This window comes from Urocitellus parryii, chromosome 3 (genome assembly GCF_045843805.1).
Source record: "Urocitellus parryii isolate mUroPar1 chromosome 3, mUroPar1.hap1, whole genome shotgun sequence".
Taxonomy (NCBI): Eukaryota; Metazoa; Chordata; class Mammalia; order Rodentia; family Sciuridae; genus Urocitellus; species Urocitellus parryii.
In genome coordinates, this window is record NC_135533.1 from 112,083,825 (window position 1) to 112,110,753 (window position 26,929).

Below are 26,929 nucleotides of genomic sequence, written 5' to 3' on the forward strand. Positions count from 1 at the left end.
TACCATTTAACTTGTTTTAATGTTTCTTCACAAATGGTGAAAAATACTAAAGTACAGACAAGGAATAATCATAATGTTGTGGCCAACATTATAAATATGGAATTATAAATTTAAAACATTTTCTGGTTTAAAAAATAAATCTGGTAGTCAATGCAGCTCTGCGGGGTCTGTGTCTAGTAGGGCCGATCTCTGCGTTCCTGGCGGTGCTCGCCTCTGCAAGGCAAAGAGGGCCCTCTGGTTAGAACAGAGAAGGTTCAGCAGCCTGACAGCAGCCCACGGTGCCCTGCGACTCATCCCCAGACTGGTGCCACGTGGACGAGCTCCAGTCCAGCTCTCCCCCACCACATACTTATCCATTTTTCCAGGTCCTCCACGTCCACCTCTTCTTCCTCCCATCTGCTCCATTAAAGGTCCAGGGGGACCCCCTGGACCACCTCGTCTTCCTCCGCCAAAGCCACCTCGGTCCATGCCACGGCCACCACGGAAGCCACCCCTGTCTCCACCACGGCCACCTCTGAACATTCCTCCAGGACCGCCGCGGTCCATGAGGCCACCTCTTCCTCCCCGCATGCCACCAGGGCCACCTCTTCCACGGTCACCACCTAAGGTAAGGAAAGGGTGGAGACACAGTCAGGGAGTTGAGAAAGCAGCTCTGCAGAGATGCTGTAGAAGGATCTGTTTCCTCTTCTCTGAAGAAAGCAGAAACTTGACCCAGTCCCAACATCTGGGTGACATTTAGAAATGAGAACTATAACTGAAGGTCCTTTACAGTGGGCATAGGTAGTTTACCAAGCCCACTAAAGTCAACAATAGAAGGTTAGCACCAGGAAGCTGAGGGGATGTTCAGGAAACCTGTACCTACCCGGGGGTGGAAAGGGTGGTGGGAGAAAGCCCTCAGGCTTCGGGGCCTTACACTGGTTGCATTCTGTTCTCCAGGCGAAGTTCTGGTTTCCACAACCCCTGCACAAAGTCACACCAGAGAGAAATCACCAAATGAACCAAGAAGCTGAACGAGCAGAGGCCACACTTAAGCAGGCACACACTGCACTTCCACAACCACAGGGTCCCGGGGGGCACAAAGCTTTAAGAGGATCTGTCTACAGAAGAGTGCCTCGAGCGTCAAAACCTCAGGTAGCAGCACACCCACAGAACCAGCGGGAGCAGGCAGGGAGTGGGTGACCAGTCCCGCATCCATGACAGTCATCAAGTTCATCATTAAGCTTCTCTAGGTAAAGAGAATCCAGCAGTCCTGACCCAGACTGGGAATGGGGTGAGGCAGGGGTGATGTGACTAGTAGGGTTATCAGTTTGCCAAGAGAAGTACATACGGATTGGGACATTGCCAGTCCCCAGCTCGGTGCTGGACGTTTCCTCCTCCAGAGGGATTCCCTCGGGAACCCCGTGGCCCTCTTGGGGGAAAACCTCCTCTGTCTCCTCCACGGCCTCCCATGCGACCCATGGGTCCCCCAGGACCTCCTGGGCCACCTGGACCTGCAACAAGAAATAGCCTCATGAAGACCATACAGGGAGCACAAATTCTTCTACAGTCCAAGGGCCTAGTGTAGACACCACAGCTTCATCCTCACAACCACCAGAGCCTTTCCACATGCATTATTTCACTGATCTCCCAAAATAATCTTATGGGACGATAAAACCAAAGCGGAATAAATGGTAGAGCTGAAACTCAGGCAGTTAAGGCTGTGCAGGGCTTCTAGCCTCCCTAACCAACCAATCCATATCTACATTTACCATTAGCTCTCAACAATCTAGTATTGATTCTATACACCCTTTTATTACTTCATCTTCCCCCCCATCAGGGGCAAAAAGTATAATGGAATTTTTTTTTTTTTTGATACTAGGGACTGAACCCAGGGGCACTTAACCACTGAGCCACATCCCCAACCTGTTTTATTTTGAGACAGGGAGTAGGCTGGTCTCAAACTTGCCATCCTATCTCACAGCCTGAGTTGATGGGATTACAGGTGTGCACTGCCACACTGGCCCCAGTCCTTTTAATTTGCTTAGAGCCTAAGTTGCTGACACAGGATTTGAACTCAGTGATGATCCTCCTGCCTCAGCCTCCCAACAAACTGAGATCATAGACGAGTGCCACTGTGCCCAGCTAATGAGAAACGTTTACAGGAAGAGAAAAGTAGCTCAGACAAAAGTGTTTAGTAAATACCTCCACGGAGTGGTGGTGGCATCCCTCTGCCCTCACGAGGTGGCATGCCACCCCGCATGCTGTTCATGGGAGGCTTCTTTCGAGCAAGAGTGACTTTTAGTTTGCTTCCTTGAAAATCTTTTCCTGGAAAAAGATTGACAGGATATCAGTGACCACAAAACTCCCAAATCTTTCCTCCCCTAAGGACTAGAAAAAGCTAGTTTCTATTCCTTTTCCTTCAACCTATCACTTGCCAAATTTGGCCATTCCCAGAAGCATCGAGACTGCCTCTCCTGTGAGCTCCCAGATTTTACTGATGAGGCAAAAAAAAAAAAAAAATGTCTCTTAAAGATACTTAGAAACCTCTCTATCCTGAATAGAAAACTAGGAGGAGGAATATGGGCTGGGATTCTTATACAACATTGGGTGAGAAGCAGTGATAAGAAATAGCCAAGAGAAAAGAGACTTTGATACTTTCAAGATGTTTCATCTGAAATGAAATCCCAGTATTGATGCAATGTCAAGGCCTTATTTAAACACACACACAAATGTACACTGGCTAAGGTGTTTCTTTGCTTTTTTGGTGGTGTTAGGGATGAAATCCAGGGCCTCCTGTATGTTAAACTAGTATTCTACTACTGAGTCACACGCCCAGACCTTAAGATGTTTGTTTTTTGAAGGGTTTTCTGTATCTTCTGATAATATCTGCTTAGATATAATTTGGATTTTTAATGATAGTGCCTAAATATAAAGGAACATCCCAACCCAAGATCAGGGACTGGGCCCTCATAAAGTTGGGAGGCATACATGTTCAGATGGCTCAAGTTTCTCCCTCTTGCTATGTCCTACAGTCATACAGAGGAAGAGTATCTTTGTTGTCCTCAAAACCTCAGATAATGATGTTCAACATCAGCAAGACCCCTTTATCCCTACAAACCAACACATGCAACATCTAAGACTGTACATATGTGTGTGAGTGAACAGTTCAGAATGCCAGTGAGCACATCCTACCATCAAACCACTCCACAGCAGCCTTGGCAGTTGGTGGGTCTTCATAGGACACTGTGGCATCACCTTTGGGCTTTCCTGTTTCCTTGTCCAGGTAGATGTGGATCATGGGTTGCCCAGTTCTCTTATTCATCTACACATAAAACAGCACAGTTAGAATGTGACTCTAATATACTAATCTTGGAGGGAAAAGTTCATGTGAAATTCAGAAAAAGTACCTCAGTCTTACAAAAGCAAGTTATTTTCACAGGAAGACACATATCTACTAGGACAGAGTATCTCTGAATTATTAGAATTATAATTGATAGTATGGGGATACAGGCTTATAATCCCACCAGCTAGGGAGGCTAAGGCAGAAGGATCTTAAATTCAAAGCCTGCCTCTGCATCTCAACAAGATCCCCTCTCTCTCAAAACAAAACAAACAAACAAACAAAAAAACACAACAAAGGGCTGGATGTGACTCAGTGGTTAAGTGCCCCCGGGCTCAATCCTTGGTAAAAAACAAAGGACTATTTCCTAAGCATCTAAAATAAACAGGTACTTCCATGTTCCCTGCCTCAGTGTGTTTATCATAAAAACCAAACTAGACCATAAGCCTCAACAAATTCTACACCCTAACAGGAATCTAATCACTGCAGTCATCCCTCAGGAGTCAAGTCAGGTTTTCAAACATTACCAAAGACCCTTGAGGTTGGATTGCCGCTCACTGATACAGCATGTGGGAGACTCTGGGTTCAATTCTCAGCTCTACACAATACCCCTCCCCTAAACAAAAAACAATCCTTACATCCTTAAGTGTAGGATATGAATGTGCTACATGGATTCCTGACAAGGCCAGAGTACATGACTTAATCTTCAGCTGAGCACTATATGTAGTTAGTTTGAATTCAGGAGCCACACTGTACAAAAATGTCTTCCTGTGTGTATTTTGTTCATTAAATATGCACACAATCGAAGGCTAATGTACATGTCTGCTTACACATATGGTAGTACTTGAGATCTATCCATTTATAAGACTCAAAAAGGGGTCAGCATTATAAGAACATAGATAAACCAATATGTTTATTTTTTAAAAAGGACATGATACAAATTAGGCAAAATACTGGCAAAAACAAAAGGGAAATGAAAATCAGTTTCTGGATCACATGTGTATGAACAAACGTAGGAAATAAATAACTGCATTTTTTTAACATCTCTAATAATCAGAAAATGTCATTCTCCTCAAATTTGTCTTAGATTCAGTTGACATTCAATTGAGGTTTTTAAATTTAAAGATTCATGAACCGATTAAAAAATTTATAGAGAAAAGAAAGGAATTAAGAACAGTAAACAGGTAGGCATGGTGGCGCACACCTGCAATCCCAGTGGCTCATGAGGCTGAGGCAGGAGGATCAGAGTTCAAAGCCAGCCTCAGCAACTGTGAGGCGCTAAGCAATTCAGTGAGACCCTGTCTCTATACAAAATAGGGCTGGGGGTGTGGCTCAGTGGTTGAGTACCCTTGAGTTCAATCCCCAGTACCAAAAAAAAAAAAAAAAAAAAAAATCACAGAAACTGACCAAAGTACACAAAATGCATAGAAATATGCATAAGTAAACATTCTAGGTGACATGGAAAGCATTAACTACTAAGGAGAGGATATCCAATTAGAACAATCTTACTAGTAGTCAAGGAGAAAGGAATTAAAACCACCTTCTCACTTTCTCACACCAGATCAGCAAGTCAGGGGGTTCCCAGTTGTGAGGATGAGGTGAATGTGATTATGAAATGCCAGCCAGATTCTAAAGAAGTTGGTCAACAATACAGTTATCGGGTGAAACTAGAGACATGCACACCTTAAGAACCAGCCCTTCCTCAACCAGGTAGAGTCAATCTTCATTATTTGTGGTGAATGTTATGTGTAAACCTGCCTTCGCAAAAAAATTAACTTGTAACTCCAAAATCATTCCTTATGGTCCTCTTGTAATCAGACCTAAGCTTCATGGCAAAAACATGCCCGATGTGCATCTTCCCACTTGAGAGTGAACAGGACAATACGTTGCCCTTTAGTTTCAATTTTCTAAATAAATGACCAGAATAGGGGATGGGAATGGCAGGACAATGCAAGAAACTCCAGTTATAGGGCCATTTGGACATCTATCAGCAGGGCAGCCTCAGGCAAGTCACTTCTGGATTTCATATTCTCTTGTAAAATTTAAAATAACACAATTTAACAGGCAAGTTCATTTTATAATTTCAGATTATAATCAGAAATGTGTACACATAAATCTATGACTCATAAATCATTGCTCATCATTCACTCACTATTTCCTGTGACTTTATACAGCTATTAAGAATAAAAATAATTGGGGCTGGGGATATAGCTCAGTTGGTAGAGTGCCTGCCTTACACGCACAAGGCCCTGGGTTTAATCCATAATATCACTAAAACAAACAAAAAAAGAATCAAGTGCACATACAACAGCGAAAAACCCAGGCACTGGGTACCAGGAGACATGTATAAGAATGATGTCTACTGGGACTGGGGTTGTGGCTCATTTGCCTCACATATGTGAGGCATGGGTTCGATTCTCAGCACTGCATATAAATGAATAAAATGAAGGTACATCAACAACTAAAAAAAGAATGCCTACTGAAGCAGTGTCTGTAACATCGAAATAACCCAGCCATCTTTCAAAAAATGTAAAATTTTTTTGTACTTCAAAGGCCATGTGATACACTTATGAGAACATAGAATTTCCAAACCTTTTAGATACCGACCTAACACCCCTAAAATTGCCCCCCCCATCTCACTAAAGCCCCATAATAGTTGACCAAAACCTAGCCACACCAGCTCCCTTGAACTTCTGTCCCAGGAGCCCTGCCCTCCACTATGATGAAATACAGCCCCACTACAAGTTAGAAGGTTCTATTTCTCATTTTTTAATCCCTGCCGTTCTTTTATTTATTTTTTTCCGAATAACATTTCACCATCTAATATTCATTAATCTTTTTTTTCTCCCTTTTTTGGGGGGGAGGGAATAACAGGCCCTCTGCCATTATCTCACCCCTATCCCTTTTTGAAACAAGAGTCTCATTAAGTTGCTTGAGCTAGCTTCAAAACTTGTGATTCTTCCGCCTCAGCCTAAGTGCCAAAATTATAGGTGTGCGCTACAAAGCTCACCACACAAATCTATTTTTACTATAAATTCCCCACTAAATGTAAACTCCAAGTGTTCTTATTTGTTTGTCCATTGATATAGCACCAGTCCTCAGAATGGTGGTATTTTACGCTTATGTGTGAAATAAAACATCAAAGAAAATGCATCTGTAAGAGATGAGAATAAAATCCAGGTTGGGGGAGGGGAGAAGGGCATTCTTATAATGCCAAGCTATTAAATGCACAATTAACAGCCAGTGGTGTACAAGTGTAACCCCAGTGACTCTGGAGGCTGAGGCAGGGTTCAAAGCCAGCCCCAATAACTTGTAAGACCCTGTCTCAAAAAGAAAAATAAAAAGGGCTGGGGATATAGCTGGTTCAGTGGTTAAGTACCCCGGTTCAATCCCTGGTACCAAAATAAAACCCAAAACAACAACCCACAACTAACTGATGATTATAAAAATGACCTGAAGTCATCAAATATGATAACTGTGTTTGGCATTTCTTTCCTAGGAAAAAATGGCTAGGGATGGGATTAAAAATGGGGATTGAACCCAGGGCCCAGCCTACCCTAGGCAAGTACTTTACCACTGAGCTATAGGCCAGGACCGCTTTGTCTTGAGACATGGTCTCATTTAAGTTGCCCGGAATGATCTTGAACTTGTGATCCTCTTGCCTCAGCCTCACAAGTAGCTGGCATTATAAGGTGTGTGACACCACACCCAGTTGGGAGGGGGGCATCTTAAGGAGCAAACCACAACACATCCAGAAAAGTCAGGGAATTTCAGGAACAACTCTGAATTTCAGTTCAATTTTATGTGTCCCGTGCTGTCAATTTCTGTCAGACCACCTAAAATTATAATGCTTTACTTACCTTAACAACCCCACACTGCTTAAAGAAATCTGCCAGATCATCAAGAGTCACATTGTCATTTAATCCTTGCACATAAACTGCACTGTTGTCAGAGTCTTCATCAGGATCTACTGGAGGGCCTTTCAGAGAGAACAAAACAGAAGAGAGTTACTGTCTTGTTTCACCATAGAACTGTCAACTAACACTAATAAGAATGCCATGGATTTTAAGACAGTCAATGAGCAGATGAACACTATAAAGGAAGCTCCAATCTACCTTGACATCATTGAAAGCAAACTGATCTACTGGGCTGAGGAACTCTTAACTCACATAGGCATGTACTTTTTTGCCATTCATTCCCTTATAAAAGCACAACAAAGTTTAAGAATTCAAAGTTACCTAGATCAAGATCTGGTCCTTCATCCATGGGTCCTGCCAATCAGGAAAGATCATATAATATATTATTAGTGCACGTCTTGCAAGCTATAAACCTTACAAACACACATAGCTATCTACTATACCACCATTTGATGGGGATCCATTAAATTCAAAATGACCCGCACTGCTAAAATGGAGCAGTGCCTCTTTAACATTGGTGAAAGGTTTGCTAGGGTTTGCTTTTTTCTTTGCTGGTTTGCTTCTAAACCATTAACCAAATACACTCTCAATCTTTATGTGCCAAATAAGTGTTAAATTTAAGTCAAAAATTTTCCTCCAAATAAACCAAATTTAAAAACTGTATTCTCCCCCATATTACAGAAGCAGTTGCTCAATACTTCAAGTAACCCTTTGTTTTGTAACCATAGTTTAACCTTATTACCCCTAAGACAATGCCGGCAGTACCCATTAGTCTCTTTTGCATAGATCATTTTTAAACCACTTAGGAAAGTAATAAAAAATTATAGTTTTCTAAAAACTGACTGTATTTTTTTTTAAACACTATCCATGGTAATACTCAAAAACTTACCACCAGGCTTATTGAAGCCACCTCGCTCTCCAGCGCTGCTGGGGGGATAAACGAAGAAATGAAGGCCTTTCCCTTTAAAAGCCAGTACCGCTCTGAGCCTTGGGGGGGCTCGTGGGGAAGAAGGGCACTGGCTAAACACATCTCCATACAATGCATCTCTCTCATCTTGTCACTATGCCTTTCTTCAGGGCAGCTTGCTCAAACTTCCTTAATATACAACCTTGCTTGTCTGATTGTACACACCAGTGTGGTTGGTTCCTTTCATTTCGGGGGCTGGTATTAATAGTGCAATACTTGGCAAATTGGGGGGGAAAAAACCTAAATCCCAAACACCCACCCCCATTAGCTGAAAAACCAGGAGAGCTTGGTGTACAGAGGAGGAACAAGCGGAGGCAACTGCTGTGATGAACCTTTCCATGTTCATAAAGGTGCACCCTCAACCTCTCCCAGAGGAGAGCCCTGGGCTTCCTAACAAGTCACAATATAATAAAGCAGGAGACAACCACATTAAATGCCTACAACACACATCAGAGGACGCATCCAGCCAATCTTCAGCATAAAGCCATACAGTTCAGGGCATTAGTGGATATAACAATTGCTGTGAAAGGAGAATTTACAACAAATACCAAGGCTCATGGACTGGGGGTGCAACTTTATAGACATACTGGTTTATAATAATAATAGTAACAACTACGGCAGTATAAAATTACATATTCTAAAGAGGGAAGGAAGAATATGAATTCAGCTTTTTTGGTTAAATAAAGGCAGCTCCCCAGTGGGAGACCCGGAGTTTTTTCTAACCAGTATTGCACCTTTAATACCTGAATATACAATTTCAAGCTGTTGCATGCAGCTTTGTTTCCTTTTTAAAAGTACACACCATAAAATGTTCTCTCTCTTTAACACAAAAGTTTACACTTTAATGTTACACAATTCTAGAGTATTATACCTCCTCTGGTTCATTACCAAACAACAAGTATGCAGTTACCAAAGTTACAGAAGGATTCCATTTATACAATGAATACATTTTGTTAAAAATATTCTATGTATATTTTTCCTCTCCATATGGACACCGTGTCTAGTCCCACTTTTCATTATGCTGCCGGCTGAGTACTGAGTACGGGTACTTTTTAAGTATTGAAGTGTATACAAGGCTCTCACTTTGTAACCTGTAGCATATAAATGCGACAAAGCATGTTAAAAAGTTTCCACGTTTAACAGCCAATGAAAATATCAAAATACTGAGGCAATGAAAAAGGGCATGTTAACAACATTGAGTGCCTTACCTGCAGAAGACACTGAAAACCATCACCACACCACAATAAAAAAGGGGGAAGGGGAAAACACCCCTGTCCTGTCCCCACAGGATCCATCAGACTGTTTCACAGTCTGTTGGTCAACCTACGGGGAAGGCCATGGTCTATGACTCCAGGAGAGACTTCTTATCCACAAAGAGGGGCTCCCTACAACAGTAAGTAGTCTAGCAAAATCAGTAGAATCATTACTTCTGGAGTATTACAATGAATAAATTTGAAATTGTTTTTGAAATTGAAAAATACTAAGAATTCTAGGTGATTTGAGACGTGATGATAGTAATTTCAAGTGTCTATGTCTATTTTAAAACATCCATAAAGAAGTGAAACCTTTATAATGTAAAATTCTCCAAATTGGAAGGCTGATTTTACTTTAATATCCAATTATTCACGAATTTTTTCATGTTATAAAATGACTTTCTTCCAATAAAGATTTCACTGAAGACTATTTTTAAAGTTATGCAGAATACACAAAACAATATTAACTACCTCTGGTAGTAAAGAGATTTGAAATTCAAAGATAACAACATTTTATCTATTTAATTTTGAAATCTGTTTTTACAAAATCATATGCTGTTTACTTTTTCCTTAACATTGGCACCAAATCCAGTTTATACTTAATACATTCTGCATAACTTTTTTAAAAAAAACTCGTTTATACAGGGACAGAACACACACAGAACTAAACCTTCTGATCATGTTAACCACCAACATTATACCTCACCTTCATCAACTACAGACACCAGAAAGGGAAGAGGGGATGGGAGAAGGGAGGGGAAGGGCAGGCAGAGGTAGCAGGGTCATGTTATTCATCTAAACAAAGTTTTCTAAACCAGATTGTGCCATCAATCAAAATGGTCAAACCGATTTAGACTTTAAAAATCTCCAATGGGGAGAGAATTTATACTTAAATACATTACTCTGAAAAAAAAAAAAAGTTACTGGGTTTTTTTGTGTGTGTTCCAACTAAACTGTTTCAGGTGCACCTCAGGCCACAGTTCAAGTTATGGGACCAAGACCTTCATCATCATGTTCAACAATTCTGAGCACAAATAGAACTTAGGGACAAACATTGTGAAAAACAGCTGCATTCCTTTTCTGCAGTATATACACCAGGTATTTCCAGACAACCATTCAGAGGCATTAGTTAAAACTTAGGGTTGTTAGAAGGGTTGTGTGTGTTCCATCCCAAAACTATTACCCACAGAGGCTTTTCACCCCTGGAAACCATGAAGGGAACTGAAAGCTCTGGTTTCAAAACCATTCTTTGTTCTCCCCAACCCAACAAAGTATACTGGCAGGGAAAAAAGCAAACTGCCACTTAATATATGCCACAATGATGACATTTCCATGTTTTAGAAGATGGCTTGAGCTCAACAGATTGTCCATGGAAATGCAGAATAAATTTCTTATGTCTTTCAGTCCCTTCTTTCCACTGAAAATCCTATGGATGAAACAAAATTAGGTAAAAGGAGAAAAGGTTTGCTCTTACCCCATTCCACCGCGTCCTCCTCCCCGCCCACCTCTGCTCATGCCTCCACGATCAAATCCCCCTCTTCCCCTGCCCCGGTTATCAGGGCCACTCATGCTCCGGTTCTCTCCTGGTCCGGAAAATCCTCCAGACTCCTGCCCATAAACACCCATGCTACTGGGGTGGTCCTGTCGGAATGAACCTGAGGAAAGAGTCACATCTGTAAGCAATTGGTCAAGTATTTACACCACTGCCTGACTTACTTTCTCCTGGAATCACAGAACTTTAAACTGCAAAGCACTAATCAAAGCACATCTTCTTTACACCATGATAAAGTGCCTCCAATCAGTAGGCTCTTTTAAATAAAACTACTGGTTCATCAAGGCTGAAATAACTTCATATAGTTAAACCTAGAATAACAGACTTCAAAACCAGAAAAAAAGCTCTCTAGACAAAATACAGTTTATAGGGTTCTATAACCTGAGATGTCTCCAAAAGCAGCTTTTTAAAAAAAAAAATATTTTTTAGTTTTTTTAGGTAGACAAAACATCTTTATTTTATTTTTATGTGGTGCTGAGAATCAAACCCAGGGCCACACGCATGCTAGGCGAGCGTGCTATCACTTGAGCCAAAAGCAGCTTGTTTATACTCCAAAAACAAAAAGAAATCAGGTTTCTTAGGGTTTGAGTATGCTGCTAAGGGCTGGGTTCTATTAAATAGCACTAATCAATGCACTGCCACAGCAAAATATGCCCATTGACAAAGAACAGTAATTCAGGTACAAATTTGTTCTTTAATTTTTGATTTTTTTTTTTTAAACTTTACAATAATGGGGACGGAACCCAGGGGTGCTCCACCATTAAGTGACATACTAGCCCTTTTAATTATTATTTAATTTTAATTATTATTTAATTATTATTTAATTTCGAGAGAGGGTCTTACTAAACTGTCCAGGCTGGCCTAGAATTTGTGATCTTCCTCTGTTGTGGCAGTCACTGGGATTATAGGCATATGTTACTGTGCCTGGCTACTGTTTCCTAATGACTCAGGACTGGCAGGTCATAAGGAATGCTAGCTTCACTCACGGAATATAACCTGCCCAAAGAGCAGGATTAGCAGTCTACAATAGTTTTTCTAGTCTATTATAGTATCTTTTCTTTTCTTTGGTACTAGGTTTGAACCCATAGGTACTTAAGCACTGATCTACATCCCCAGCCCTTTTTATTTTTCGAGGTAGTGTATAAGTTGCTGAGGCTGCCTCTGAATTTGTGATCCTCCTGCCTCATTCTCCAGAGATGCTGGGATTACAAGAGTGTACAAACCACCATGCTTGGTTTCTTTTTGTAACCCATTAAGAACATTTAAGTTGAAGGAAAAAAAAAAAATGAAATTTTTATTGGGACACCTAAGCAGTCTGTAGGAATGTTATGCTCTAAAGCTGCATCCTGGATTCCAAAAGTTAAAAAAAAAAAAAAAAAAAAAAAGGTAAAAGAATATTTCCTGTGTTCAGAAATTCCAAGCACAAATCATTCTTATTTTTCTCTCTTTAGCAACTCACTCTGCTGCCCGTAGCTGCTGCTCTGTTGGCTATATTGACTTGGAGCCTGGCTGTAGGATCCAGTCTGGGGGGGGTAACTAGTGGGAGGCTGCTGCCCATAGCTGCTTTGTTGACCATAGCTACTCTGCTGTCCATAGCTGCTCGGTTGCCCATAGGTGTTCTGCTGAGAGTAACTGCTCTGATCATAACTAGTCGGCTGTGTAGAGGAATAGCTGAAAGAAAAACAAAAAACAAAAACAGAAGTTTTAGGAAGAAGTCTTATTACTTCCCCAGGCCCTGAACGAGACAATCCCAGGTGTCACAGACATCTTTAAAAATGCAGTCATTTTCTATACTTCAACAGTATGAATTTAAAATGGAAATATTTTTGTACCTAGAATAAAGCTTTAAATGGGAAGAGGATAATAATTATTTTAACAATTCATCTGTACATCTTTAAGAGTCTCCTCTTGGATCCTCCACTCCCATTTAAAACAACAGTTACATTCAATGATATTCAAGGCAAATTTGAGATTTCAGCTGCTTCTATATTAATGTGCACTAAGGAAAGATTTGACTCAGTGAAAAACGTGCTGAGGAAAGTAGGAAGAGTTTATTTCAAAACTGCCTCCAACCATTCTCAAGTGATGAAAATGATCCTTTGAAAAGACCAGGCTGTTTGGTGGTAGAGGGTAAATGCATGCATGCATGTATGTATGTATGTATGTATGTATGTATGTATGCATGTACGTACGTATGAAAGAGGGTGTGTACATCACTCTAAAATGGTAGCTTTCCCTTGGAGAGTATTCAAAACTGTTTTCTTCTTACAGTTACAGCCTTTCATGTTGTGTATGAAATCTGGGCATCAGTTAAAAAAAAAAAGATGAATAAATAATCTTCTAAATAAAGGCACTGTATGAAAGATCATTCTAATTGTATTAATTCAATATGATAATCTCAGGCAAGAAAACTAACCAAAGATACATTCTTGCAACAGACATTTGAAACTATGTCTTGCTAAATTGTTAGGCTGGGCCTTAAGCTCAAGGGATTCTTGTGCCTCAGCCTCCCAGGTATGTGCCACTGTGTCCAGCATGAACTATGATAATGTGTGTTGAATTAAAATATAAAATGATTAAGGTGAAGTTTCTTTTATAATGTCCTGCACTTTACCTACTGGAAAAGATGGCTTCCTATTATTTCTGCTTCTCATCCTTCTGAGAATTAACTAAAAGAGCAAAATTAAAGGGGAGAACCGAGAGATTTTTATCTGTATTTAGAGAAAATATTATTAGTTGCCAGGCAATGCTATGAGAAGCGAGGTCTGAGGCTTGACTATAACTACTTATGTTCAGAGTTACCACTGGGAGAGTCAAGACAACAAACTTTACCCGAGGAAGCCAAAGCAAGACGGTCTACAACTTGGGGGGGGGGACGGACGGACAACTTGTTATTCCACTAAGTCACTGACCACAAGAAAGAGACTGACCTGGTAGGAGGATAGGATGGAGGCGCGGTAACTGGCTGCATGGGGTAGCTCCCAGGAACCTGGGGATAACTGTAGTTACTCTGTCCGTATCCTAGGCTGGGCTGGTTATAACCCCCTGTGCTAGACTGAGGTTGACTAGTCTCAGCGGGCTTGTTACCATCCTGCGGTCTAAAAGGAGAGAAAAAAAGAATTTGTTCCTCAATCACACAGGTAAGAATCCTACAAATCTATGAAAATTATGCAAAGTTAGGATTGAACTCAGGATAGTAAATTACATCAAACCCAGTGTTTCTCCAATTATGTCTGCTTGAAGATGACACTAAGAGTGAGAATTCATCATATATAGAAGAGATAGCAACTGCCCCATTCACTCTACAGTAACAGCCATAAAAGGCAGGTTCAAATATAGTGGCCAATTTAAGTGATCTAGGAGGGGATGTGGTTTACCAAGGAAGAAAACAACTTTTTTCTTATAATGAACTGTTGGAAACAATATATTTTAATATAACCCAAGTTCATGGCATTATAAATTTGGAAAATCTCCAAGTTTATGTTTCTCATTTATTAAGAACAGACTAGAAAAATCATTTCCTAACTTGGGCTGCCATAAATTAATCTAACCCTGCCTCAAAGTCTCCATAATGGAAAGAAAGATCAAGATCGGTAAGGCAGGGAAGTCAATACAACCCCTCCTACCTCCTTGTGCTCACAGAGAAAATGGGAAGTGCCCCTGATAAATGGTGAAAACCAACCTTTATTCCAAAAAAAACAAAAAACTAAACAAACAAACAAAAACAATAACAACCAGGGTTTTCTATTACCTCTTAACTCTAACAGTTTACACCAAGGCTGCCACGAAGTGAACTAGAGCTATTTTAAGCAAAGCCCAAAGAATCAGCAGGCAGACCAGAGACGATGCAGAAGTACCAGTTTTCTTCACCAAGCTGAAATGTGTCACAGGCTGCCTCTTTCCAGTGGAAAAGTGAGTAAATGTCATTGACTGAGAGAGAGGCAGTTGCTTTAAAGTGAAAAGGACTGAAAACCCAAGAAAAAGAGGAACCAGAAAGAATGACTTATCAAAAACCAATTCATGTATAATACCCTCCAGCTGTGGCTTGGATACACTATTACATCAAAAGCATCAAATGGGACTTTGCACATTTGATAACACTCTGAAATGCCTAGGTTGACCAAAATGGGCCCTTCTAGAATCAGCCGGTTAGTTTAAAGTAGTCACTTCACAGGCTGTCTAGCAAGTGTAAACTACCTAGTGGCTCTGATTACTCACAATGCATTTTAGAACTAATTTTATAAGTGTTTGTTAGAGCTAATTTCTTACCTCTACAACAGACAAAAAGTCTAGGGTACAAGTTACAAGATTTATTCTCTTAAAAAAAAAAAAAAATTCTTCATTCAAATCTGAATTAGTGTTCATTCAATACTGTATCCAGAAGTCACCTAAGTGTACTGTCTAAAGCAAAGAGCTGAAATCTTCTGTTAAATAATAATACACACATTATCCAATCATGGGGCGTGAGCTTTGTTGGATTTAATATTCTCTCACAGCTGGGGAGAAATTATATTTGCTTATGTTATCAACAGTCTACATAATGCAGAGAAAAAAATCATATCAACTGCTTAAGTAGAGACAGTTAATGTTTGAATTCCCAGATATGGGTATGTCCTTTACTAATAACTGGATCATAGAACTATTTCTTGACTCATAGGATACTAATCTCCCTATCATGACCTACGTTTTTCCCCAAAGGGAAAACTTTTACCCATCAAAAGGATCAATAAAACCCAAAGATAAAGGTATCAAAAATACAATTCTATTGGCAGTTCAGTTGTAAAGGAAAATACACATTTTTTTTCTGGGTTTAGCAAAGTAAAAATAATAGCCTCCTCCTATCTCCAAAAGTACGTTCTGAAACCAGACAATCTACTGATTGACATTTCTCTTTTTGGCCCCTTACACAGTGCCATTTCACTTCTAAGTGGAGAATACCTTTGTGCTGTGTTCTAGCACACTAGTTACTAGAATGACTATTAAGAACATAATCAGGCCAGGGTTGTGGCTCATGTGGCTCAGTGCTTGCTTAGCATGGGAGAGGCACTGGGTTCGACACCCCCCCCCCGCATTGTGTCCATTAACTACTTAAAAAAAAAAAAAAGAAAGAAAAGAAAACCACAACACTTAAATGTGTGAGAATAATTGTTAAAAGGGAACTAAGTCACAGAATCTGTAAGTGTACAGTTGCTTTCCCTCTCAAACCTGAGGCTGATGCATCTCAAGAGAGTAGTGAGTACGTGAGTGTACCTTACCTTGCAGGTGCAGTGGCTGCTGGCTGTTGCCCATAGCCAGGGTAAGCAGGCTGAGTCCCATATGCAGACTGGGCTGCATAGGAGGCCTGGGTGGTGGTGACGGTAGCGGTGGTGGTGTCATAAGCACCAGTGCCGTACCCCTGGACAGGCTGGCTGTATGCCTGGGGGGCAGTTGGGGTAGTATAACCTAGAACAAAGGAGAGCTAGGTCAGATTTTTCTGGCCTCCCCGGAGATCTGCCTAGATACTTATAAAGAGAAAATCTGTAAACCACCCACTTTAAACCATCACATCCCTTTATATATTACCCTGCAGCAAGATTAGCAACAAACCAATATTTGAAGCTTATGTTCTCTGAAAGTACCTAGTTCTTAGTAAAGTAAAAAACTTTCATTTCATTTGCTTTAAAATACAATCTAATAAGGGGAGAAAGAATATGCTTTGGAAAAACTGATAACAGAACAGGCTTCCTTCTGTCCCCTCTTGAACACTTTAGACATGAGAGAAGTCTGCTTTTTGCTGATTCAGGGCTGATTTTGCTAGCAAACTTCCTTTTAAAAAGAAATTATTATTTTTTTGTTTTAGGTGGACATAATATCTTTATTTTTATGTGGTGCTGAGGAGCTAACCCAGTGCCCCACACATGCTAGAAGAGTACTCTACTGCTTGAGCCATAACCCCAGCCCAGCAAGCTTCCTTTTAACTAACGAACTTAAGTACCTCAAAAATCCCTCAAGCAGGAAATACAGTCTCCCAGAAATGGGGATAAGTGGCAAGTAACATGGCAATTTAAAATAGCTACAAAACAATGATCCAGGTACTTGTTTAAGTACTTAAAACAATAATTTAGGAATTTACTTAACTACTTTCTTTCAGTCCCAACAATGCATCATGGACTATTCATTTTATTTAAGGAAATTGGAAATTCTAGAGAACGTGTTTAATTTTTAGTGGAAGAAAGAACTGCCATTTATATTTCAGGTAACAACTAAAAAACAATTATCAGCATTGAGCAGAAATGGTCTGAGGAATAAAGATCATACTATACATTATGTTTGCCTAACAGATTATCCTATTTAACTTTTTGGATAAAACATTTTTTTTCGGGGGTGGGGGGGGTTGGAACCTAGGGTGCTTTACCACTGAGCCACATCCCCAGTCCTTTTAACGTTTCAATATTTAAAGCCAATCTTGAACTGACTGCTCATTTTAGTTAACATTTAGGGCCTTAACCTATATGGAATAAAGTGTCTTTACAAACACACAACGTACTAGCCAAAAACAATTATCAACTACCACTTATTTATTTTGTGTGTGTGTGTGTGTAGTGCTAGGGATTTAAGCCAGGCCTTCACACATGCTTAGGCAAGAACTCTACCAATAAGCTACATCCCCAGCCCCTCAACTTCTTTTTGCATGAGTGTCACTTCTTGTAGCACAAAGCATAATACTTTCTTACCTATCCCAAATATTTATAGAAACTCTGAAATTATGTACAGTAACTTCCTTATAAAAAGCAATGGATGAAATGTATACAAAAGTATACTTCATAAAACATCCCCAAACAATAGACGTTTTAAAAGTTGATGTGTTCATCTGAACTTTGTTTTGTTTTTGTAGTGCTGGGCATGTAAAACTCAGGGCCTTGTGTGTGCCAGGCAAGTACTGTAGCACTGAGCTATACCCCCATCCCCGCCTGTTTCATTTTAAAGCTCTTTGCATGGGGCTGCAATGTGGCTCAATGGCAGATCATGTGCCTAGCATGTGAGGCTCTAGGCTGATCCTCGGTACTGGAGCAAGGGCGGGGCAAATCTTTCCAAGAGTCCAAAAAGAGTAAAAATACAAAGCATTCATGTATTCAAAATTTACTAGAATCTAATTCCATCTACCCTATACTCTTACAGATTTCCCCTTACTTAATGATAGCCATCTATAAGATTCACAAGAAAAGTTAAAACAAACAAACAAAACCTAAAATTGATCAGGGAAATAACTATGTCACAAAACTATGCAGCAACAGAGCCTTGTAGTGCTAAATATTAGTCACTGAGTTAATCAATGATTTTAAAAAATTAATCTGTAGTACTCACAAGCAGCCAAGCAAAATAGCCAAAGCTCATCAGAGCAAAATGATTCAATGATAACAAAAAAGACCAACAGCAAAGAAGACAACACATCAACTATGTTCTAATGACTTGATGTAAAAATATAGGAAGAAACATTTACACAAACCAACCCAAATATTTGTTTAACCTGAAGAGTAAAAATCAGTTCGAGAATTCTATATGAATCAAGTAACTGAGATGCATATACAGTCCCTTTCTTCTGAAGCTTAATTTGGAAAAACCATAGGATGGTGTATCTTTACACATCCTCTCCAATAATTATCCAATGACTTTTATGTGCAAAGGAAAGGGTACCTCTTACAGACTACAAAGTCTACATAAACATTCTTTCTTACTACTAAATGCAAATCTCTGGGTCGTCACTGACTTGTATATTAGAACATCCTACACTTTTTGGACCCACAATCATTGCAGGATTTTTTCCAATCAATGACAATGTGAATGCATGGCTCTGAATAATGTAGCAGACTACTATTTTGCTATAAATAACTTCTATCTCTTCCCTATAAAATGGTTTAGGGATTCCAAAGCCTAGATCTAAGCCAATGTTTATTTTTTAAAAAAATGTTACAGCCTATATATGTAAAATTATTTCAAATTTTTTGCTTTAGAGAAATCTAAAATGCAATTTTACTTTCAGCTCTTTCCATAGAAAGTTTATATAAACTTCCCACCAAACTCACGACATGGTACTTTATTTTAGTTGTTGATGGACCTTTATTTTATTTATTTGTATGTGGTACTGAGAATCAAACCCAGTGCCTCACACATGCTAGGCAAGCGCATTACCACTGCACCACAACCCCAGCCTATGACACTGGTAATTGATGAGGCAAATGACAGGTTATTTTCCCTCTTACTAGACTATATATAATTTGGACAACTGAAGATAGGTGAAAAATAATTTTTATATCTTTTAACACTTTCTTATATTAAAACCTTGTATTTCCTTTTTAATTTATTTTTTTCTGGTGTACCAGTGGTGCCTAAGCACTGAGTCATATCCCCAGCCCTTTTTATTTTGAGACAGGATTTTGCTAAATTGCTCAGGGCCCCACCAAGTTGCTGAAGCTGGCTTTGAACCTGTGGTCTTCCTACTTCAGCCTACTGAGCCGCTGGGATTATACATGTGTACCATGCCCAGCTAGTTTTTAAATTTTTAAATAAGAAAAAAAGGTACTGGGGATTGTACCCTTAAGTTATTCAGGATGGGCTTGAACTTGTGACCCTTTTGCCTTGATTTCTCTAGTTTTGGGGACTATCAGTGTGTGCCTTCACACCCAGCTAAATCCTTTTTATGATACTAATAAAAAAAATGGAAGCAGAGAGCCTAAAACTTTACACAGCACTAGGTGGAAAAAATTACCACAGACTATTTTTTTGGTATTGGGGATAGAACCCAGACCCCTGAAAGAACCTTGACTACTGAGCTACATCCCTCGCCCTTTTTGAGTCAGAGAGGGTCTCCCTAAGTTGCCAAGGCTGGGATCAAACTTGAAATCCTCCTGCCTCAGCCTCCTGTGTTGCTGGGATTATATGTATGTAGCACCACATCCAGCTATCACAAACTTTTCACAAACTCTACTCAACCTCAGTAACAGGATATAATTTATTCTAATTCTTAAGTTTATTTTTTTAGCTTCCTGGATTATTATTATATGGAATATATTATATAAATCTAAGACATACTATGGATTAAAATAATTCATAACATTTGAAATAAAACAATGTGTCTGGACTAGAAACAAACCAACACACAAACATGATACATGCAGGGTGGCAATCTGCTCCTCTAAATAAATCTAATCATGCAATCTATTCCTCAGGGAACGGGGGAAATCAGCTGGTGAGTAATCATCTGAAATACCTTTGGGAAGGTGAATAAACTATTATTAAGACTTGACAAAAATGTTAAATAATAATACCTTTCCCAAAATTATATTTAAAAAAGGACATGGATCTGCAAATGGCACCTGAAGCAGTTTTTTCATTAGCACCTTTTTGTGTGTGATGTTAGAAAGTCTTGGGGTTAAACAAATGGAAACACCTAAAAGGGTTAACATTACAGGGTTAGACAAGATGGAAAGCATTTCCCATGCAAGAATGAGCAGGATAGTCAAACCTGTACTGGTCCCTTCTACTGTGGAAAGCACAAAACAAAAAGTAGAGGGTACACTATCAGATGAAGCAAACAGATGGGAAAACCAGTTTGATTTTTAAGCAACTCAGTTTCACAAGGCTCATTCTTATTCAGTATTAGCATTAGCACTATATTTTAAGTAGTCTCCATTTTGTTTTGAGAGCATTCAATACAGAGTACAAAGTTCAAAAGTTCTTTACTCCCTTGAAATTCATCCCACCCACATTCTTAGATATCCCTCAAAGAAAGTTTAAGGAAGTGGGGGAGGGACAAAAACAAAAAACCCCCTCCTCCTTAGAATAAAAGATCCCCAGATGACAATGCAAGAACCAGAATGTATATCCAAGAATATGAGTAACAAGTTTCTGCAAATGCCTAGCCATTATGATCCCCAAAACCCCCCAAAGCACGCCTTACCAGTGGGAGGCTGTCCATAAGAAGTTGCATATGCAGTCTGCCCATAGGTGGCAGTGGTCTGAGCCTGGGTATAGCTGACATCAGTAGGCTGTCCATAAGTTCCATAGCTTTGTTGCCCATATGCCTGCTCCAAAGAAAATGCATGAAAGAACTTCACTTATGAATCCTGTATTTTAACAATAAATAATTGGATAGACTTTAATCTGCTTAGTTTATTAATAAAGTTAACAAAAAAATTTCCTGATAATTAGGCAAAACCCCAGTTAACTATAAAGGAGGTCAACATACTCTTAAGGGAAAAGCAATAAGGGAGGGCACAGGTGTGTAATTGCCAGCACTTAGTGTAGCAGTTTTAGTAACTAGAAACAAATGCTAGGAAAACAGAATGGATAAAGGAAATCAAGATGAAGCTAAAATCTGTCAATTCTGAAAACCAGAATTTCAGCATGACTACACTGTATGTTCTCACAGTTAGTACATCAATAATATTAAGTTAGCAAGGAATGAGTTGTTCTTTCAGATATTAACATGATCTTATTGTAGGTCTGTTTGAATGGCCAGTTATGTAAGATACGTCAGAAACATTACATTCTGCCTCTCCTACACAGTAGTTCTTAGTTATCTATCCATTTCAGAATTTGAGGTGATCTCAGGACACTGAAAAAACTCTTTTAAGTTTTTTGGATTTTTTGGTGCTGAGGATTGAACCCAGGCCCTTGTGCATGCAAGGCAAGCACTCTACCAACTGACTATATATATCCCTAGCTCAACCTCGAAGTTTTTAAACACAGACTTGTACTGGAAAGAGCTCAAGAGCTCCTCAGACTGGCAGCTAGGACTTTTAGAGCTGACCCCACTACTTAAAGTGTAATCACTGGCAAGTTATGTAGAATCTATGCACTACAATTTTCTCATTTGCAAATGGTCCTATCATCATCTTCTGCAGAACTGCTATGATAATTAAATTCAAACATAATAAAATGTAAAAATACCATGCATGGGACAGGACCTCTAAAAATCTAGAAAGTCACTGAAAGCCAATCCCCAACTTTGGGATGGTTTCATTTATGATTCAGAATGGAGCCCTTTGTACTCCACTAAGAAAGTTAAAAATTTCTGAATTTCTAATGATTAAACAAAAAATTCTACTATTGCTGTTTTGTGTTACATTTAAGTTGCTGATGCACACAATACATTTATTTATGCAGTGCTAAGGATTGAACCCAGGGTCTCATGCACACAAGGCAAGCACTCTACCACTGAGCCACAACCCTAGCTCTCATGTTACTTTTACCTAATTTTTAAAAAACATCTGTTAGCTGCTGTTTTAATGGCCAATAGAAACTTTTTATCTGGAGGGCTGTGTTGTAGCTCAGTGGTTGAATGCTTGCCCTGCATGTGTGAAGCACTGGGTTTAATCCTCAGCACCACACAAAAAAATAATAGTTATAAAAATACATATATATTAAAATAAATAAAACAAAAATATTGTGTCCATCTACAAATAAAAAATATATTTTTTTTTAAAAAAGAAACTGTCCTTTGCAGTGTTCCCTTAAAAAAAAGAAAGAAACATTTTTACTTGGAGATGCAGTTACATTTAATTATCTCAAAAATTACCTGGGTGGTCTGTGCATATCCTTGAGTTGGCTGGGCGGTATAAGCACTGTAGCTGCAAAAGAATTAAATGCAAGAACTGAACATAGAACGTTCTTATTCCATTACTATATCTTCTACAATTATAGGAGGCTCCATACTCTAAAAACATTAATCACAGACAAAATATCACAAAAAACTGACTTACCCCTGCTGGGCCGCAGCTTGGCTGTAGGTACTGTAATCTAGAGCAAACAATGAGAGAAAATAGTGTAAAGTCAGTAAAGACAAGATGAAAGGAGAAAAAAATAAGTGCAAGGAATTCAAGGTACCAAGAACCCTAAACTATTTAGAGAGAATTGACACAGGTCCAAATGACTACCTCTTATTTCTCAACAGCAACCAAACCAATTAAGTCTAAGTTAGTTAAACTCGGAAAGTTTGAATATGGTGCTAACTTAGGAGATCAAGATCAGGTGATGTGGCAAGGATCCTTTGCATGTTCCCATGACCATAAACCTTCTTTAATCACAGGCTATCATTTCAAATGCATGATCATTCTAAGGTTATAGAGGATCAGATGTTTTCCATTCATAAAGAAAGAAAAGAAAACATGCAACAATATTACAATGTTTAACACCAAACTGATTAATTAGCAGTTGCATCTCCTCAAAAACTAGTTTTTCTATCACTACATCTTGCTTTGGTGAGCAAGACCAACCAGAATTCCCTAGCACAATGTCATTGAAACGGAATGGCAGAAAATTATATCTAGTGTTATAATCTAGTATTTTAAAGAGTCTGCCAACTGCACCAGGGCTACATCAGTATAGTAACTCAAAAGCTAGATACAGTATAAATCCTAGTGCAGTCAAGTTAAGTAGAATCTTGAAAATTGTCAAAGAGGAGAAAGCTTTTAATCTGCCAGGGAACAATATGATTTTAGATAACACTACTGTATTTCCTGAAATCCAAAGTGATTTGAAAAAAATAAAAATTAAAAAAGTATCCACAAATTTTCTTCTTTCTAAATAAATACTCCTACAATTTTCCTTTCCACAGCAAATTTACAACATCAAAAGGGACTGCAGCCCGCTGAGGTTCTGCAGCAAACAGCAAATAAAACCGCTAAGTTTCATAGCACCACTGAATTAAAGTTATATAAGTTTAGGTGTTTCCTCCTCCTAAAGGCAGCTAACGTAATCATCTTAAATTCTGCCCAATTCTTTCCTCTCCACAAGAATACACATCCTGTTCAATGCTTGAAGACAGTACTGCCATTAAGATAGGGGAAAAAAGGGTCCTTTCTTTTCCAGTCAGAAAGTAGTCCCTCATCCAAAAGCAACAGTTGACATCTCAGTTCTTCATGGAGGGATTCTACCCCACTTGATGAAATCCAAAGACTGCCTCACAATCTCTTGGCCTCAGAGTTCTTTGCTGAATCCATCTCTTTAAGTTGGTTTGTTTACCTCTTTGCACTTAACTTTCCTTCCTCACTTAACACAGAACCCTGAATCATTAACATTATCAAATCAACTGCCCCAAAGATATCTATAACCAAAAAACCCTGATCTGTTCAAGATAATCTTAAAGCATTTTTAATAGCACTACGTTATATTCTTTACACAACCTATAAAAATTAAGTGTAAATCATTCCTTCCATCTGGCATTCACAAAATACCAATGAAGCATCTAAAACACAATATTTCAACCTACATTTTACTGATGTTTCTATAGGAGAAATGATTTTAAATCAATGACATATAGTTCAATACTTACAAGACTTCTACACAAGCGCAATTATATAAAGCATAAAATTGGCAAAGCTGATATGGAACAGCTAATGACCTCAGTTCAGTGGGAAACCAGAAGACTTGGGTCTCCTGTATGGTGGGAGTAAATCTGTTGTTTCATGAAAACCTTACAGTACACAAACATCATATGGCCTCAAAAATGTTACAGTTACACACTGATCAAATTATTCAACAACCAGTTGTGCTTGTTTCCAATCCCCAAATGCACAATTGAAGACTTTACTAAAACACAGCATAGGCCAAGGAGAAGGGCAGAAGTGGGGGATTAGGGCCCAGAATGCTGGTAATGTTCTATTTCTTGGTGCAAATGGTGGTTAGAAGCTTTGTACTATAATCCTGCTGAAATGGACATACTCTGCAGGTACTTTACTACATGATATAAATGAGAGGGGAAAACACCTAACCATTACCCAAGACAGTGGCATTAGGGCTGTCACTACCCAAGGTGTAGAGATCTAGAGCTTCAGATTACATAAGGCATTGAAGTCAGCATGGGGCAACTTTGGGCAGAAATGCTTTTGCTGTAAGGTCAGGAGGGCTCAACAAACTTTTTTAAAAGGTCAAACTTACATAAAAAAGGTCTAGCATACATACTCCCACATTTTCCAGGAAAGGAACCTAAGGTGCAGATAAGTTATGTTATTCCCCAAAGGTCGCCCAGAAGGGCTTTAATCAGGTGTGGCCATGAAAACCACGTGCAACTCTAATACAGTATACTGGAAAAAGGCATGTTCAGCAATGCAAAAACTTGAATGTACACATTTGGCCCCCCTCAGGCTTTGGGAGGCAGGAATAGGGTGGAAAGGCATTGGGGAAACCATTTCCCACCAGAATGTCTTGGGACATGGTATCTCAGAGTCCTCTCTTCTAGGGGACACTCCTGGTAGTCTGGCACCAAAAGCCAACATTTTCCTGACCAGACAGATGGGCAGAGTTCTTAAATTGTCCTTCACCTGCTGGATGCTGAAGTCTTTCCAAAGTAAAACTCTGAAGGACTCAGAATTTTCCTTCCCTCTCATTCGGCTCCCCATTTCCTCTAAGGCCTGGAATCCGGCCCGCTTAAGAATACCCCCAGAGGCAAAACACTCCACACAGCCAAAAACCCTGGATTAGAAAACGACAAGCTGCAAACTGCAGGCTAAGGCTGCGGGGCAGTTAAGACCCCCCCTACCCATATTCTCGAGTTCTCACCCCGGGCTTTCTTTTAAAGTTCACTCTGCGCTGCTCCCCCCCCGCCGCATCAGTTCACGAAATAAACAAGCTTGGCGAATATAAAAACGTGCAAAACGATGGCTGAAGCATAATTCAAAGGTCGGCTAGGGCTTTTTTGTCCCTCTTGGATCAAAGAGGCCAGAAATTTCTTTCTGGTAGAAATTCTGGTCTCCCGATCCAGGCCGGCCTTATTATACAACCGATCTCCCTCGGCGTTGGCTGAAAAGGGACCCCGGGAAGCCACTTAATTGCTTTTTGGGGGAGGAAAAGAGGTAGTGTTAACACAAAACTATAAAAACTGGTAAGTTCAAGGGAGCAGCAAATTGGGGGCCTCTAAAGGTGGGGGACATTCCGTCTGAAGGCCAACGGGGCAGAAGTCGTGCTCGGGCTGAAGCCGCCCAGGCGGGCAGCTCGGCAGCCCCACTTCACCGGGCCCGAAGGATGACGGGGCTCGCGCTCATAAGCCGGCGCCCCTCAGCTCACATTGCGAGGCCTTTTTTTGTTTATTTGCTTTTTCCCCCGCGTTTCTCCGTGAAAAGAGTCGCCCTGGAGCTAGGGCCGCCTCCCTGGGAATCGGAGGGGGTCACGAGGGCAGCGGGCCCGCGGCTTCTCCAGCCCCCCTCTTTCGGGGTGACAGGCTCGAGGCGCGGCCGCGGACCCCCCCCCTTCACGCGGGGCCTCAGAGGCCGCAGGCCCCGCCCACGTGGCGGCCGGAGCGCGGGGCCTGACGACCGCCACACAATGGAGGCCAAGACCGGCCCCGCGCGCCCCCGCTGCCGCGAGCCCCCCGCGCGCCACGGGAGCCGGAAGGTTCCAGAACCGGCCCACCCGATGGGGGGAGGGGAGAAGACGAGACCGCAGGCCCCCCGAACTCGTCGGGCCGTGGCGGGTACCTCCAACCCCTCTCGGCAACTCCACTCAGTCATCTCGGCCACCCCCAAAGAGGAGAAGCCCCCAGTTCGGGCTTCCCGACCGTCGCCTGCGCGACCGCAGTTCCACCACACTTACCCGTGGACGCCATTTTCTCTCCTTCCTCCTCGTTCTCTCAACGTCCGTCTCCCTCTCGCTTTCCCTCTAGGCGCCGCACTGCGCAGGCGCGAAACTCGCAACCTCGGGCGCTACCATCGGGCCAGGCCACGGGGGTGGGGGAAGAAGGAATGAGCCACTGCTTTTTCGATCTTCAAGCCCGAAACTGTTGTCTCAATCTTCTCCTAAGATCGCCGACGTGACGCGAGAGCCAAAATAGCACCGAAGGGGCCGGAGTGGGTGGTGAACCGGTGTCAGTATCAAACCAGAGCGATTCCCCGCAAGAGGCTAGGTCGTTCGCAGTGGTTACGTCCGCGGGCTCCAGGGACCGTCTCT

General features: G+C 40.6%; 1 protein-coding gene across 12 annotated transcripts; it reads right to left on the bottom strand.

The window, feature by feature from the left end:
* On the bottom strand, positions 1–26,699 carry Ewsr1 (EWS RNA binding protein 1). 12 transcript variants are annotated; one of them, XM_077796015.1, is made up of 19 exons: positions 26,576–26,699; positions 24,926–24,973; positions 22,750–22,786; positions 22,566–22,617; positions 20,946–21,069; positions 20,511–20,528; positions 16,264–16,450; positions 13,939–14,106; positions 12,468–12,679; positions 10,931–11,111; positions 8,126–8,163; positions 7,558–7,590; positions 7,180–7,298; positions 3,172–3,301; positions 2,182–2,304; positions 1,328–1,490; positions 863–960; positions 350–602; positions 1–213 (listed from the first exon to the last, which is right to left on the bottom strand). In XM_077796015.1, the coding sequence occupies exons 1-19, from the start codon at positions 26,586–26,588 to the stop codon at positions 174–176; spliced, it is 2,037 nt and encodes a 678-aa protein (XP_077652141.1). In that variant the 5' UTR covers positions 26,589–26,699; the 3' UTR covers positions 1–173. The 12 variants fall into 12 exon arrangements, with proteins under 12 accessions (XP_077652141.1, XP_077652143.1, XP_077652142.1 ...); XM_077796017.1 differs by lacking the exon at positions 20,511–20,528 and having other exon boundaries at positions 8,126–8,160; positions 20,946–21,072; XM_077796016.1 differs by lacking the exon at positions 20,511–20,528 and having other exon boundaries at positions 20,946–21,072.
* Positions 26,700–26,929: the final 230 nt, after the last annotated feature.